This window comes from Quercus lobata, chromosome 1 (genome assembly GCF_001633185.2).
Source record: "Quercus lobata isolate SW786 chromosome 1, ValleyOak3.0 Primary Assembly, whole genome shotgun sequence".
Classification (NCBI taxonomy): Eukaryota; Viridiplantae; Streptophyta; class Magnoliopsida; order Fagales; family Fagaceae; genus Quercus; species Quercus lobata.
This window is the reverse complement of record NC_044904.1, coordinates 2,501,997-2,519,048: the sequence shown is the minus strand read 5'-3', so window position 1 is coordinate 2,519,048 and position 17,052 is coordinate 2,501,997. Positions and strand designations below refer to the sequence as shown.

At 41.4% G+C, this 17,052-nt stretch overlaps 1 protein-coding gene across 1 annotated transcript; it reads right to left on the bottom strand.

Annotated features, from left to right (window-relative positions):
* Nucleotides 1-8,490: 8,490 nt before the first annotated feature.
* On the bottom strand, nucleotides 8,491-9,630 carry LOC115993445 (actin cytoskeleton-regulatory complex protein PAN1-like). The gene is made up of 2 exons (XM_031117465.1): nucleotides 9,454-9,630; nucleotides 8,491-9,360 (listed from the first exon to the last, which is right to left on the bottom strand). The coding sequence occupies exons 1-2, from the start codon at nucleotides 9,628-9,630 to the stop codon at nucleotides 8,491-8,493; spliced, it is 1,047 nt and encodes a 348-aa protein (XP_030973325.1).
* Nucleotides 9,631-17,052: the final 7,422 nt, after the last annotated feature.

The window sequence follows — 17,052 nt, the reverse complement described above, 5'->3', positions numbered from 1 at the left end:
TGATTCCAACACCCTAGTTAGGAGTTGGATACGAGGTGTAGAGTTCACCATTACCCCTCGGGTGGTGGCTGAGGCTCTTGGGGTGCCGGTTGTTCGGGATGCTGACTATCTCTATGATGAGTCACCCTCTTTAGATGTTGTCATGTCGTACATCACTGGGTTATCAATCCAGTGGGGTTCTGATCCTCGGATCACGTCCGCTGAGCTTACCGAGACTGTCTATCTCTTCTTTAGGATTGCGTGTCATTCCTTGTGGCCTATCTCTCACTTCCACACCATCCTTTTAGAGCGATGTGTGTTTTTGTACGGTTTTGCTTCTGGAGCGTCCATCAGTTTTCCTCACTTGTTCCTTTGTTCTTTGAACGAGGTTCATAGGAGTTCTGCCGTAGGGCATGCGCTGATTCATCCTATTTTCATTCATAGGATTCTGCTCTATTTAGGTCTAGATGGTTTTCCGTCAGGTGAGCCTGTTCATGTGATAGCTCCCATAGGTGCCACCTTTCTTTGTCAGAGGGCTGCTCAGTTGAGAGTTCCTCCTTCTCGTCCTAGAGGTGCGTCATCTAGTAGTGTTCCCCCTCCTCCCTCTTCTACAGGTACAACTGCTGCTGAGACTTCAGGTGCTGTTGCTGATGCTGATGCTGCTGTTCCTCCACCGACTGCTTCGGATGATTCAGACATTCGTCGCACATTGGATCATGTCTTGACTGTTCAGGCGGCTCAAGGACAGATTTTGGTGGACGTACTTGATGAGATCCGTGCCTTGCGTGCGGAGTTGGCGCAGTTTAGACTACCTCCCTTTTGATGATGGATATCTTATTTGCCCTTTGGCATTCCGTCACAAAAAGGGGGAGTTCTTGTAGGTTTTTTGTTTTCAGGGGGAGATTTATTTGTTTTTGGTTGGAGCTTGTGAAGTTTTAGATTGTATCTAGGTGCTTCACTTGTACTTAACATTTTTAGCTCTTACCTTGTTTTTGATGAGATATTCATGTTAGGGGGAGTTTTATGTTTTTGTTGGTACTTTATTTGTTTCTTGTTTCAAAATGCTTATTGATTTATATTTATGAGTTATTCATTGATATATGTCTTTATTTGTGTGTTGTTTGAAATCAAGAAGTTATTTTGTTTACTTGTATTATTTCCACACATGCGGTTATGCATTTTGTTTAGTGTTTCAAGAAATATACAAGTTGATTCAATTGAGCTGCTGTCTACACTTGCAACTGATGGATAGTAGTTAGGATTGAATTTGGTTTATGAGCATTATTTTGTAAAGGGCTTTTCATTTTGTAAACTTTGAGCTTCTAAGTTGTGTTTTGTCACGGATTGCCAAATGGGGGAGTTTGTTAGATTCTAAAGTTTAGGATTTTATGTATTTAGAACTCTAATTTGTATTGTTGGCAAACCATGATCAAAACAATGTGTTTAGAAGTGTTTAAAGCTAGCTCAAAGTTGTATGTCTATGTAAAGTTGGAATCGAGTGTAAAGCAGGAAGCACTGTGGCTTTCGGCCTGGCTCGATCGATCAACGCTTAGGCTCGACCGATCAAAGCTCGGGCAAATCGCTTTTTTGCAGAATTTTTCCAACTCAGCCCTAGTTGTTTTAAAACATTTTTAGGGTTTCTTATTTGTCTTAAGTATAAAAGGCAAACCCTAGCCACGTTTTAGTGTTGCTCATATTGCGGTTTGTGTAAATCTCTTGTGAGATTTAGAGGAGTTTTCCTTTACACAAACTTAGGGTTTTCAAGGAGGAGATATTTTCTACACCTTGATGATCAAAACAGTTGCTGCCATTAAAGCTTAAAGAATACACAAGCGGGGGTACTTGTAGCTGGTGGGAATTCAAGAAAGAAGGAGTCTGTGGATTCAAAGCTTGCAAGTGGTCGTGTCAGTAAGTTCTACTGGTTGGTAGCATTAGGAAGTCAAGCGGGGGTGCTTGTAAGTCCTTTTGTATGCACTTCGATTCTTTCAAGATAGTGGATTCAAGTTTACCTTAAGGATAGCTAGGTCAAATCCTCCCCAGGTTTTTACCGGTTTGGTTTCCTGGGTGATCATATCGTGTGTTATTTATTTTCCGCTACTTTGCATGATTTGATCTTTATTATTGTGATAACCTAGACTTGTTTAATTGGACTAAGTAACAACTTGGCTAATTACCGTGAGGGGGTGTGCACACAACTCATACCACCAAAAGTCACTCTCGTGGGAAGAGTCATGTCTCCCATGCAAAGCACGACGGGAACCTGCAACGTGAGATTGCCGATTTGAAAAGAGAGTTGCGTCATGCCCGGTGAGAACGCTCCCCACCTTGCTCCGAACCATCATCTGAGGAGACAGATGGAGCTAGTTATAGGTGGAGGTCAAGAACTCCGCCTAGTGAGACTTTCTCCTATGAAGAGGAGCATGACCATCGACATAGGCATAGAAGGCCGCCTAGTAGGGGCTTGGGTAACAACGCCATGAATAAAGCATTGAGCCAAGTTTCCAAATCACCCTTCACGAGGAATATAGAAGATGCAGTTCTTCCTTAGCGATTCCACCAGCCTACATTCACCCTGTATGATAGCCGGTCAGACCCAGTAGAACACGTTAGCCATTTTAGCCAAAAAATGGCTATCTACTCCAGGGATGAGGCCTTGATGTGCAAGGTTTTTCCATCAAGTTTGGGTCCGGTGGTGATGAGATGGTTCAACGGCTTAAGGGCCAATTCTATTAAGTCCTTCAAAAAGCTGACCCGGGATTTTGGCGCTTGCTTTATCACATGCAGCAGGGTTCCTCGACCTTTGGGATCCTTGCTGTCTATGTCCATGCGAGAGGGCAAGACTCTCAAAACTTATTCGGATAGGTACTGAGAAATTTTTAATGAAATAGAAGGAGAGCACGATGATGTGGCCATCAGTACTTAGCTGACCTCCCAGTCGATCATGATTTAAGGAAATCCTTGACGGGTAAACCTATTGCCAGTGTACACCAGTTGATGGACAGGATTGATAAGTATAGAAGAGTAGAAAAGGATCAACTTCAAGGAAAAGGAAAGGCTAAGGTGATCCCTCAGGAGAGGAGGGATTTCAGGTCGGACCATTATAACAGTAACCGACCTCGAAAAGACTTCGTTGGGCAGTCAGGTTCTGCGAACACCCAGGTGATTAATGCAGTGTTTTGGGAGCCGGTGCAGTAGGTTTTGGAGAAGATAAAGAATGAACCATTTTTCAAATGGCCGAACAAGACGGCGAGAGAGCCTAGGAAACGCAACCCGAACCTGTATTGCCATTATCATCAGGATCATGGGCACACAACGGAAGATTGCAGGAATTTATGTGACCATTTGGAACAGTTGGTTCGAGAAGGGAAATTAAAGCAACTCTTGCATCATTCCAGTAGTAGGGCAAGCCAAGCAGGCTCGGAGATGCATGGGGACACTTCTTCAAGACTCCCCAGTGGTACGATCAACGTTATCTTTGCTGCCCCAACGAGGACAGGATCTTGCCCTTCCAGGGTACTATCGGTGTACCGACCTCTGGCCGAGGATCATTGCCAAGCATCGAAGAGAGCCAGGGTGAACGTCCCCCTGATTCTGGGCTTTTCGGATGAGGACAAGGTTGGAACCATACATCCCCATGATGATGCTCTGGTGGTCACACTGAGAATTGGTGGGTATGATGTCACAAGGGACTTAGCAGCCTACAGCTCCCCTCTAGTGAGTTTTGAGGGAAGGATGGTCACTCCGAAAGGACTGATCAGGCCACCTATGCAAGCCGGAATGGATGTGGTGGAGGTGGACTTCATTGTCATAGTCGTTTTTTCTCCATACACGACTATTATGGGCAAACCTTGGCTTTATACCCTAAGAGTGATCTCATCTACTCTGCATCAGAAAGTGAAGTACCCATCCGGAGGCCAAGTATTAGAGATAGTAGGAAGCCAAGTGGCAGCTTGGCAATGCCTAATAGCGGCTATACAACATCGGCCAGAGGCAGAAACCTCGGCTACGGCCGATAATGAATTATAGCAATTAAAACCTCCAGCATTACCCTTGGATGTACCAGCCGACGAGGTAAAATTTGAAGATTTGGAGAGGGTAACTGTTGCTGATGATCCAGAAAAATTCTTCCAGATTGGGGCTAAGTTGCCTTTGCAAGAGAAGGAGAAATTGCTGGAGTTCCTCAGAGCAAATGTAGACGTGTTTGCATGGAACCCATATGAAGCCCCGGGTGTGGATCCGAATTTCATTTGTCATTGACTCAACGTGAATCCCTCCGTTATTCCCAAGAGACAGCCACCTCGACGACCATCGAAAGAGCACGCCGAAGCTGTCAGGAGTGAAGTGGCCAAGCTCAAGCAGGTTGGGGCTATCAAAGAAGTTTTTTATCCTCAATGGTTGGCCAATACGGTGGTAGTAAAAAAGAAGACAGGAAAGTGGCGAGTGTACGTGGACTTCACGGACCTCAATAAGGCTTGTCCCAAGGATCCATTTCCCATGCCGAAGATAGACCAGTAGGTGGATGCAACCATGGGTCATCCTAGGATGAGTTTCTTGGATGCCTTCCAAGGATATCACCAAATACCACTAGCATCGGACAATCAGGAGAAGACCGCTTTTGTCACCCCTATTGGAAACTATCATTACAAAGTGATGCCCTTTGGTTTGAAAAACGCCGAATCTACCTACCAACAGATGATGACTAAAATGTTCGAACCGCAACTAGGTAGAAGCATTAAAGTTTACATCGATGACATGGTAGTGAAGAGTAAAGTGGTGTCCGAGCATGTGGAAGATCTTACGAATATCTTCGGAATATTGAGAAAACATAAGTTACGCCTGAATGCTTCAAAGTGTTCCTTTGGTGTAGGCTCCGGGAAGTTATTGGGATACATGGTAACTCATAGAGGAATTGAAGTGAACCCAGATCAGACTAAGGTCATTAACGATTTACAAGCACCTTGGAATCCAAAAGAAGTGCAGAAACTGATTGGAATGACAGTTGCTTTGAACCGATTTATCTCCAGATCAGCCGAGAGGTGTCGTCCCTTTTTCCGTCTACTGCATAAGTGGCAAGGATTTGAATGGATCGAGGAGTGTGCTGTGGCATTCCAACAGTTGAAGGAGTACCTGTCTAGGCCGCCTATCATGTCTAGTCCTGAGGTGGATGAGGTATTGTTTGCTTATCTGGCAGTTGCCCCCCATGTAGTTAGTTTTGTCTTAATACGAGAGGACAGTGGCGTCCAAAGACCGGTTTACTACGTAAGCAAGTCCCTTCATGAGGCCGAGGTGAGATACTTGTCACTGGAAAAGGCCATCTTGGCGGTAGTCTATGCAACACGCAAACTTCCGCATTACTTTCAGGCCCATACTGTGGTTAGTTTGACTCAGTTACCCCTCAAGTCCATACTAAGAAGTGCAGACTACACTGGAAGAATTGCTAAGTGGGGCACAATTTTAGATGCTTTCGATATCAAGTATATGCCTCGCACCTCTGTAAAAGGCCAGGTCCTTGCCGCTCTGGTAGCTGAGTTCGCCGAGTGCCCAGAAGAAGTTAATATAAAGCAAGACAACATGGATGAAAAGTCGGTTGGTCTAATATCTACACAAGGCGGATCCTCCTGGAGGGTATACGTGGATGGGGCAGCAAACCAACGGGGGGCAGGATTGGGATTAGTTTTGATATCCCCTGAAGAGGTCATCATTGAGAAATCCTTGAGGTTAGGATTCTCGACTACTAACAACGAAGCAGAATACGAAGCAGAATACGAAGCTTTATTGATGGGAATGAGTATGGTCCACAAAATAGGCGAGAAGATAGCAGAATTATTCTCGGATTCAAGATTGGTAGTCGGCCAAGTGAAAGGAGAGCTGGAGGCCCGAGATCTAAGAATGCAATGGTATTTGAGCCAAGTTAGGCGTATGCAAACGAAATTTGAGTCTTTTGACTTGTCACATATCCCCCGAGGTGAAAATACTCACGCCAATTCCCTGGCAACCCTTGCCACCTCCTCAATACGGGATTTTCCTCGGGTGATCATCGTCGAAGATTTGCATACATCCAACTTACTAGAAAATGATGTTTGCCAGGTTCATCAAGTCAATCTAGTGCCGAGCTGAATGGATCCCACATTGAAATTCCTTGAAAGTGACATCTTGCCTGAAGAGAAAGTAGAAGCTGAGAAAATACGGAGGAAAGCTCCTCGATTCTGGTTATCTGAGGACAAAAAGTTATACAAACGGTCCTTCTCTGGACCGTACCTGCTTTGTGTACATCCTGAGATGTCGGAGTCGCTTCTAGAAGAGCTGCATGAAGGCATTTGTGGAAGTCATACAGGGGGAAGGTCCCTATCACATCGGGCCATTACACAAGGATATTGGTGGCCAAATATGCAGAAGGAAGCGTAGGAGTATATTAGGAAATGTGACCAGTGCCAAAGATTCGCTCCAAACATCCACCAGCCTGGAGGAATTCTTAACCCTCTTTCCAACCCTTGGCCTTTTGCTCAATGGGGGCTGGACATTGTCGGCCATTTTCCTAAAGCCTTAGGAAACAAAAAGTATTTGTTGGTCGGCACAGATTACTTCACTAAATGGGTCGAAGCTGAACCCTTGGCTAACATCAGAGACGTAGATGTTAAGAGGTTTATTTGGAGGAATATTGTCACACGATTTGGAACTCCACGCACTCTTGTCTCGGATAACGGACTTCAATTTGATAGCAAGGCCTTTAAGCAATACTGTTCAGACTTGGGTATAAGAAACAGATATTCCACTCCGGCTTATCCTTAAGGGAATGGGTAAGCTGAAACTGTTAACAAAGTAATAATCAATGGACTTAAAAAGAGACTGGATGATGCAAAAGGAAAATGGGTAGAGGAATTGCCACATGTTCTCTGGACCTATCGAACAATGCCCCGACGTTCAACGGGGGAGATTCCCTTTTCCATGACCTATGGAGCCAAGGCCGTCATCCCTCTGGAAACTGGATTCCCAACATTAAGGACCAGTACATTTTCCTCGAACAGTAACGATGGGATGTTGGAAAAAAGTTTAGACTTGATCGAAGAACGAAGGGAGAGTGCAATGGTCTAATTGGCTTACTACCAGCATAAACTCAAGTAAGGCTATGATAGTAATGTGAAACTGAGGCCACTAGCCGTAGGAGATCTGGTGCTAAGGAAAGTTCTGGGGACCACCAAGAATCTAGCTTGGGAAAAATTGGGGCCTAATTGGGAAAGGCCTTATCGGATTACTTCAGTAGCCGGAATAAGAGCCTATTATTTGGAAGACCTAGATGAAAAAGCTGTACTTCATCCTTGCAATGTAAATAATCTCAAGATGTATTATTATTAATAAAAGTAGTCCAGTTTGAGTTTCTCTTTTAATTTATGTTAACCATGCATCTTGTGTTCCCACACCCTATGATATATGTTGAAGTGTTAAACAAAAATTAAATTATGTCAGGTCCTCGGATTACAAACTTAGTGGAAATTAACACCCTATGATATGTGTTGAAGTGTTAAACAGAAACTAAGTTATGTCAGGTCCTCAGATCATAAACTTAGTGGAAATTAACACCCTATGATATATGTTGAAGTGTTAAACAGAAATTAAGTTATGACAGGTCCTCAGATCACAAACTTAGTGGAAATTAACACCCTATGATATGTGTTGAAGTGTTAAACAGAAATTAAGTTATGTCAGGTCCTCGGATCACAAACTTAGTGAAAATTAACACCCTATGATATGTGTTGAAGTGTTAAACAGAAACTAAGTTATGTTAGGTCCTCGGATCACTAACTTAGTGGAAATTAACACCTTATGATATATGTTGAAGTGTTGAATAGAAACTAAGTTATGTCAGGTTCTCGGATCACAAACTTAGTGGAAATTAACACCCTATGATATGTGTTGAAGTGTTAAACAGAAATTAAGTTATCTCAGGTCCTCGGATCATAAACTTGATGGAAATTAATACCCTATGATACGTATTGAAGTGTTAAACAGAAACTAAGTTATGTCAGGTCCTCGGATCACAAACTTAGTGGAAATTAATACCCTATGATATGTACTGAAGTGTTAAACAGAAACTAAGTTATGTCAGGTCCTCGGATCACAAACTTAGTGGAAATTAATGCTCTACAACATCTACTGAAGTCTTAAATAGGAATCTATGAATATCATTTAATGTACAATCGAAGTACCGAAGACCCAACTTCATTCAACCTTTGAACTTTCCATAAAGTTTCAATTGGCTAGAAAAAATACGTATGTATCTAAAATGTCTCCCTGAGACTTCGAAGTATTAATGCTGATCACCCATTTTTAATCGCCAATTTGTGATATTTATAAGTAATACTTCCCCATGTAAACAAAAGATAGTCAAAATGAATCCATCCAAATTACAATAACACAGTGAACAAGTACAAAAATAACTTAAAGTAGCAATAGCAAAAAGCAAGTAAACATAAGAATCCTTACAAAACTTCTAATCAGATTACAAAACAAGTCCTATTTTTTCAATTTAATTTGGATCTTGGGAGCTTGGCTGGCTGGTTTGTTTGCCTCCGAGGTGGTGACCTCGTCTTTATCCTTAGTAGCTCCGCCAGCTAGCAAGACTGTGGAGGCCAAATCCTGTTGAAAACTTTGGGAGGCCACCTCTGCAGCTGCAGTCTTGTCTGAAGAGGCTTCTGGAGGGGCAGTATTCTCTTTAACTGGTTCTAGCTGGCTAGGAAGAGGAAGACTTGGAGGCAAAACCTCCTCATTGGGGTTAGCGATTGAGGGAGTGGCTTCAGCTTGATGGGTTAGAAGAGCTGAGGGGCGGATTGCTTCAAGATAGAATACATTCTCTAGCTTCCTCAACTCGGATGAAGCCTCAACCCCAGCTCGGTTAAGGGCCTCATCCCAAGTTTTGGCACAATAGATGTGACATACCATTGGCACCTCAGCTCTCAAAGCCTCCTCAGTCTCAGCTATGCCGACCTCATAACCTCTCTGCTCCACTTCATTCGTTGCCTGTTCGGCCTCGGTTTTTGCTTTCTCGGCTTCCTCCCCGGACTTTTCAGCTTGCTCCCTTAGCTTTTGGGTTTCCTCCAGGTGCTTCTTAAAGGTGGCAACTTGCTCCCAAGCCTTCTTCAGTTCTGCATTTGCCTCACGTAGGCGGTTCCCATGGTCCTCAGCCTGCTTTTGATAGCCTTCCAAGGCCGAATCAGCGCTCTTGCGAGCTTGCTCCTCAGCAAGTAGCTTTTTCCTCGCATCGGCCAAATTCTGTTCGGATTGGGTCAAAGTCTGTACAGCCGTTGCCCGTTTCTTCCTTTCATCATCTAGTTGATTGGAGCAGATATTGAGCATCTCATCCAGTTTGAAAGTATTTTGGATAATCTGCAAGGAAGAGGTTAACACTATACTCAGTAAAAAGTACACATCAGTGAGTAATGATCACAAAAAGAAAAAAGAAAACAGTTAGTACTTTACTAGGCCCAAGTATGTCTTATTGTTGAGGATGAGTTCATTCTTCCTCGTATTCTTTATCTCGGTCATATCTCTGGGGAGCAACAAGGCCTCCTCTATAGCCAAGGCTACGTGACACCCAATGTCACCGTTGAAGTCCCTAATAGACGCATCATCTCGTAGGGGTTCCCCAGTATGCATGGGCACTGGTAGCCAGGCTTAAGGCTTAGGAAGTTGAGTGTCAGACCTCTCCTGGCCCCGCTGAGGAAGGTGGCTAGTCTTTTGCTGCTTTGCAGCTTACTAGGCATCCTCCTCACGGGTCAGACGGGTCTTGCCTGCATCCACCACGTCCTTCCCTTTATGTTCTCTACGCCTTTTTAGTTCGGCCGCATCAACTCTGGCTGGCTGTTGAGGTTAATGAGAAGGTGGACGAGGAGCAGGGGGGGAGACCTGGAGGGAAGAGAAGGAACTTAGGATTGAGTTGATTTTGTCGGCGCATTCTTCCCGGGCTGACCTTACATCAACTCCATCAAACTTCTTTGGGGCTTCCTCTGTATCCCCATCTCGTCAGGATCTTCTTAGGAGCGTATGGATTGATCAAAAATCCCAAAGTCGTCTGAGGAGTCTGAGAGTTCTACAACTTCTTCCTCTTCTTCTTCCTCTTCCTCTTTCTCTTCTACTTCCTCTTCTTTGAGGGTAGGCTGGGATGAAGAGGCTCCTGTCGAGATGCCGGCCACGAAAAGGGGCTCGATATGGGATGTATCTTGGGGAAGTGGAATACCTTCTAGAACAATGAACCCCTTGAAGGCAACACTGATACGGTGAAGCCGAGGATCGCGGGCTCTGATCACGCACTTCGGAGTTGGCCGTCAGCTTCGTTCACGTGTATCTCGACTTTCAATACCTTATCCAAGCTCACCTTATTAACTAACCTAAGGTTGGGCTTTGTGTAACGTCTATCTGCAAAACCATTGAATTGAAGTGAAGCGTTGTTAGAGATAGGAATACCAAGACTAAAAAAAAAAAATGCATATGTAAACCAAATGTTATAAATCTATGACTACACTCCCACCTGGTACTCCTTCCTCCATGGGGCATGGTAGACCATCGTGCCATTCCCTAGAGAAGATAAGGAAGTCCTCCTTTAGGTTCTAGTTCGAAGTGGGAAGGCACTGAATCAGCCTCACCTCGGGATATCTCGACTTGAGATAATACCCCTGCCCCTTCAAGTGGTGGAGATTGTACACCCAATTCACGTCATGATGGGTCAGTTTTAGGTCCATCCTTTCGTTCAAAGCATCTATACTTCCCAAGACCCTAAACATATTTGGGGCACACTAAGTAGGGGATAACCTAAAGAACCTAAGGTAGCTCCTAGTAATACTACCCATGGGGATGGTCATCCCGCCTTCTATGAAGGCAATCATGGGAATAACCACTTCCCCTGTTTGTCTAGCGTCGGCCCATTCCCCTTAGGCTGCGTACCTCATACCCACCGTAGAGGGGATCCTATACTTAGAGCAGAAATTTCTGATACCTTCCTCGAACTCAACTAGACATCGAAACGTACTCTTCTTTTTCCCCATTTTTCTAAAGGATTTAGTAGAGAAATTAACAAGTTTAAGATAAAAGCGGTAAAGGTTTTGAGAAGACTTACAGGTTTGAAAGAGGGACCTCGGATAAGATTTGAGTATTTGTAGACGCCAGGAAAACGATGAAAAAGGAGAAAGACAGGTTCAGTGTATGAGCTCTAAAACTGTGTGATCACTGAAAGTAAGAAAGAGAATTGATTTGAGAACGCCTTTATAGTCGTGTAGAAATTATGAGCGGTAAAGTTCCTGCTCACGAAACGAGATAGACCCCCCACCGTTCGATTTACATCTCACCGTTGAACGTAGGAGACAAGGGTGTCGCCAAAATTTAATGCTGTCACGCTCGGGATGCTGAAGCGTCAGAAGCATGCCCCAAGACATGAACGGGTATGGGCTTATGACATCAAAATCCATCTTTTCTCTCGAGGAGTCAAAAAGCAAGATTTTTAGGGGCTATTGTGGGGGCCGGCTAGTCAATAAAATTATTAAAGTCAAGTTAATTAGGCCTGTGGCCCATTCGAGGACGTAAATCTGTCCGAGGAGGCCCATATTAGGTTGTAAGGGTAACCAAACGAAAGGAAAAGTAGATATCACGTAAGGTGAGTTCAGTATTCGTCCAAGGACAAAATCCTTCTCAGCAATATGAGTCCGAGGACGACCAGAATGCCACCTTGTTACAAACGTACTTCACAGCTACGTTACCACTAAAAGTGGAATATGGGACCAAGGGTAAGAAAGAAAAGGCAAACAAATATCTATAACAATAGCTGCCTCCGCATTAATTGCCTCTCAACCAACTCTCTGGTCGCATTAATGTGGAGGTGATGCTTGAACAGTGATGAACCAGCCTTACAGCTGCTAGTTGGAGGTTCCAGAAGGTGTTAGATGGGACAGAAAGAGATCCCCTGAGCCCAACTAACACGTGTGTGGTGAAGATGATACAAAGAGGGCAGTATATAACATGAAAGAAAGCATTGAGGAAAAGGAATCAGAACATCAAAAAAACAAAGAGTACTTAGAAGAAAGCCTTAAGAACAAAAGAACTGAACTTGTTTCAAAGAAAAACTAATTGTTATATCAGTGCTAATTCATCTATAAACGTGGGGTTTAATCGTTTTTCTTTTAGAGTTAACCTAATTCTTGGACACTCACGCTCTACAAATTTTATTATTTAGGCCTTTAATGTACGAATCCAATATCAGTTTGGGATCGTTACAAATTGAGTCCTTACAATATTTATACACCATTACTTTTAAAAATATAAGGAATGATACTACCTCTCATTTAACGTCTCTGTTATGCAAATCATCAGCCAGTAAATATATGATAATGTAAGAAATATTACAAATGAAATCATGAAAAAAATGAAAAAACTGATTAGCTACTATTATTATAGAGTAGTAATATATAGTTTTACGCATCTAAAGAAGTGGAATATATAGAATTTTGTTAAGGTATATGTAAAGTTAAAAAAAAAGAAGGTATATGTAAGGTTTTTATTAGCTTAAAAGATAATGAAAAATCAATTGTTAATAACTAAAACAATAATAGTAATAAAAAATATATATTTAATGAGACTACTCTAAAAAAATTATTACGCACGACGCACAAGTTTGCGGCTAACTTAGGTTAAAATGTAAAATACACCCTTTAATGTCATTGGAATTTATTTCAATTATCTAACTTTGCTTTCATCCATTTTAGTAATCTGAGTTCAAGTCTATTCAATTAAAGTTTTTCCATCAACTTTTGTTAAAAATTTCTTTAACAAAAATATAGAAAATTCAATCGTTGATTGTATTTTTTTTTAATTTAAAAATTTGAAGAAAAATTTAAAATTTGTGACAATTAATTGCAATATTTAACAAAAATTGATGAAAATGTTTTAATTGAATAAACATGAAACTTAGAAAACTGAAATAAATTAAAACAAAGTTAAAGAACCTGATTAAATATACTAGTAACTTTTACATTTTAGCCTTATATTTATTACTGATAGTGTATTAGTGATTACATGACCTGTTTCTGTATCCCAATGCAATTTTTATCACTTTCCTTGAATTCTTGTACAAACACATGAACTTATTTTAAATCACATGGGCGGAGCTAGAGAGCAGTAGTAATTAACAAAAAAAAAAAAAAAAAAACCATAAAAGTTAAGATATAGGCATGTTTCAGTCCTCAAATCTTAAGCTCGTTAAAAAAAAAAAAAAAAAAAAGTATAGAATTTAGCCCATTTCTTCGGCCCATAGCTCTAAAATATAAACCCAAAAATAATAATTTCAACAAATTTGTAATATCGCAATAAATGAAGCCCAAATCTTTTCTAAATCAAGACTCCTAATTAAATCAAAATTAAACTCCAAAAAAATCGCACAGTTAATATATAAACAACTCTAAACTTCACACAGGTGTTTGCTCCCACACTATAAAAGTTGGATTAAAAAAAAAAAATTGCCCTTACGCTGCCATAATTGCAAGCCAACTCTGATCAGTGATCTCATCCACACTGTTGAATAACTGACCAACCGATCTATCTTCACGGTGCTATCTCTCTCAATCTCTCCCTCTCTATGTTCAGTAGCTTTTCTTCAGTTTTAATGTTTTAGACTTTCAGTTCATAGAGTTCTTCATTTTATTTTTAGGAAAGAGTAAAGTACCACTTTATTTTGACACTTGACGTTTGACACTTATACGTATTGATTCTTTGATGGAGTGAAGTAGTTCATTTTTTTTTTTTTTGCTTATTTTATAAACTAATGGTTAAATTGTATTATTTTATTGAGTTTGTTTGTTAAAAGCTTAAGTTATTAGGAAATTGTGAGTTTAATCACTTAACTATAATTCTAACACTCTCCCTCACTTGTGGGCCTAAACTTCCCTTTAATAAGTGGGGGCCCAACAAGTGAGAATTTAATATTTTAAATGGGAAGTAGAGTGAAAATGGGGATCGAACTTAGAATCTCTTTGTAAGGTTGAATTTAATCAACCATCTTGTTGGCTTTATTTCGTGCCAAATTTGCTTGTATTTCAGCATTTAGTAACCCTGTATTTAGGTGGGTTTTGTTGTAAGGATAGTGAGTGAGATAGAGTGTTGAATGCTCAAGAGTGTGCAAGAAAATAGAGACTCGCGGCTTGATCTCACGGGTGACTCGTGGCTACAAGCCACCAGATGCAGCACACGTGCCAAGCATGCCAGAAGGTGAACAGTCATGCTAGCTAGAGCACTACAGGACAAAATAGGACAACTAGCCATACGGTTATCAAGCGACTGGATCTCGCAACTCAGTCAAGTCGCAAGGCCAAGCCGCGAGCCACTCCTGTTTTGAAAAACCTGACGTTTCACATTCTCTTCTCACCCCAGTATAAATACCCCTTATACCCACATATGAAAGAAAGCTTCCAGAGAGAATTTTGAGAGAGAAACCCTAGAGTAAAACAAAATTGATTCACCTACAATCTATACATTAGAGTCTCTTCAAATTCCTCAACTCTCTTCCTCTCCATTGTCAAACCCTTGAGAGACATTTCACCAAAACTTTGTTCTCACCATATTCATTACTGTGAGAGGGCTGTTTGGTGTTATGGGAAACAGTTAGAAAGGAACCAATCTACATTGGTTGATGCTATGGTCAAGTAGCGAAATCCGAGAAACTAGAAAAGAAAAAGGTTCGGCGCAACCTCGTTGGAGCAAAAAGCTTGGAGGGCTTAGGTGCACTGGGTAGATTAGGCTTGGAGGGTCTATTGCTGTCCATGTATCCTAACTACATTTTCTAGTGGATTGTTTACCGCTTGGAGGGCGGCGAAGAGGTTTTACGCCGAGGGCTTCGGTTTCCTCTTCGATAACACATTGCGTGTTATCTTTGTGTTTGCATCTTCCTTCCCTTTTATCTTTGCCTTTTATTATCTGCTGTGGGTTGTGATTTTAATTTGGTTTAGATAGTTTTTCCAATTCTATATTATAACTTTTATTCATTTTCCGCACACTAGTTGTTTGACATAAAACTTGAATTTGTTAATTTGTAAATTAGGGGTCTAAACGTTCAAATGTGTTTTTACACTATTTGAACTTTCAATTCGTATCAGAGCAGGTGCACTTGTTGTGGTTTTATTACCTAAGTGCGATCTTAGACCCCTTGTGTTTTGGTAGCTGTTATGGAAAATACCATGCTGAATTGTAGTTTAAGTGTTTGTGAAAATGACTCTATGAGTATGTTTGAAGGGTGTCTTAACAATGAACTTGTAGAGTTGTTAAAAACTAAGAAACATGCTAGGATATTTGTTCACATGCTGGAATATTTTGAAAATTAGAATCACATCTTACACAGTAGCATATCTGAATCTAAATCGTTGATTAAGAAATACAAAAGAAAGAATAGAATGTTGTGTGAGATGATTGAAAGTCTGAAAATGAAAGGTTAATCTAACAGAAGCATGAAAATTGATGATAAGTTTTTGTTTGAAGGTCAAGAATGTTTTTCTCATGTGAGCTTATTTGTGCATACCTCATTGAAGGTATTTAATTCATGCTTGTGGTATCTTGACAGCGGTTGTTCTCGTCATATGACAAAGGATAAGTCACTGTTTAAGACACTCAAAGAAAAGGTTGGTGACTATGTGACTTTTGGTGATGGAAGTCATGCTCAAGTCCTCGGCAAAGGGACTATCGAGATACTTGGATTACCTCTATTGAAAGATGTGTTATACATAAAAGGGCTGAAGGCAAATCTTCTGAGCATCACTCAAATTTGTGATGATGATTTCCTGGTACAATTCTCTAAGAAGGGATGCTTGATCATCAATGAAGAAGGGATTCAGGTCTTGGAGGGAAATCGGACTACAGACAACTACTATGGAGTAGTTCCCACGACACCCATTTTGGGTAGAAGTGCTCGTGTTGACATGTTGGAACTTTGGCATCACAGATTTGGGCATGCGAATTTCAAACAAGTAGCTAAAGTGTCCAAACTTGAAGCAGTTGAGGGACTTCCTAAGTTTGGAAAGGTGAAGAAGACTATTTGTGGTGCATGTCAAATGGGAAAGCAAACAAAGGCAAGTCATCACAAGGTGAGTGTGATTGCTACTTCTCGGTGTTTGGCGTTACTTCATGTTGATCTAATGAGGCCTACCAAAACTGAAAGTCTAGGAGGAAAGAGATACATTATGGTCATTGTGGATGATTACTCAAGATACACTTGGGTTGAATTTCTTAGAGAAAAATCAGAAGCATATGAGAGGTTGGAAATTCTGTGCAAGAAACTACAAAACGAGAGAGGGGTCCCTATTGCCAAAATAAGAAGTGATCATGGGAGGGAATTTGAGAATGCAAGATTCGAGTCTTTTTGTGAAAAGAATGGAATCAAAAGGGAATTTTCAGCCCCCAAAACTCCACAACAAAATGGAGTGGTAGAGAGAAAGAATCGGGTGATTCAGGAAATGGCGAGAGTCATGTTGCTTAACAAGCAAATACCTCAAAAGTTTTGGGGAGAAGCTGTCAACACCTCGTGTCATATTGGCAATAGAATATTTTTCCGAGTAGGAACAAAGAAGACCGCCTATGAGATTTGGAATGGAAAGAAGCCTAGAGTGAAGTATTTCCGGGTGTTTGGAAGCAAATGTTATATCCTAAATGATCGGGAGAATCTTGGGAAGTTTGATGCGAGAAGTGATGAAGGTATTTTTCTTGGGTACTCTACTACGAGTCGGGCGTATAGAGTTTTTAACAAGAGAACTAAGACAGTGATGGAGTCCATCAATGTCAAGATTGATGATGCCTTATCTAAGGTGGAGATGATTGATGATGGAGAAGGGTCGAGCACCAAAGAACCTGATGTTGAGGTCGAAGCTCTTGATATAGAAGTTGAAGAACCTACACCAGAAGAAGAATCAACTCCCATCAACCCAAGAATGGAAACGAGATCGATGTCTGGAACATCAAGTCCTCTTACTCCTCCAGAAGTCCATCCTCCCATCTCACGAAGTGATGAAGTCTCCACATCAAAGAAGCCATCTTCAAGAGTAATTAAGAGCC

Bases quoted from the DNA above. Each gene is read 5' to 3' on its own strand.
- LOC115993445 (XM_031117465.1), bottom strand. From the start codon at position 9,630: ATGCATACTGGGGAACCCCTACGAGATGATGCGTCTATTAGGGACTTC. The intron at 9,361-9,453 runs GTAAAGTACTAA...TCTTCCTTGCAG, and splicing joins ATAAGACATACTTGGGCCTA to ATTATCCAAAATACTTTCAA.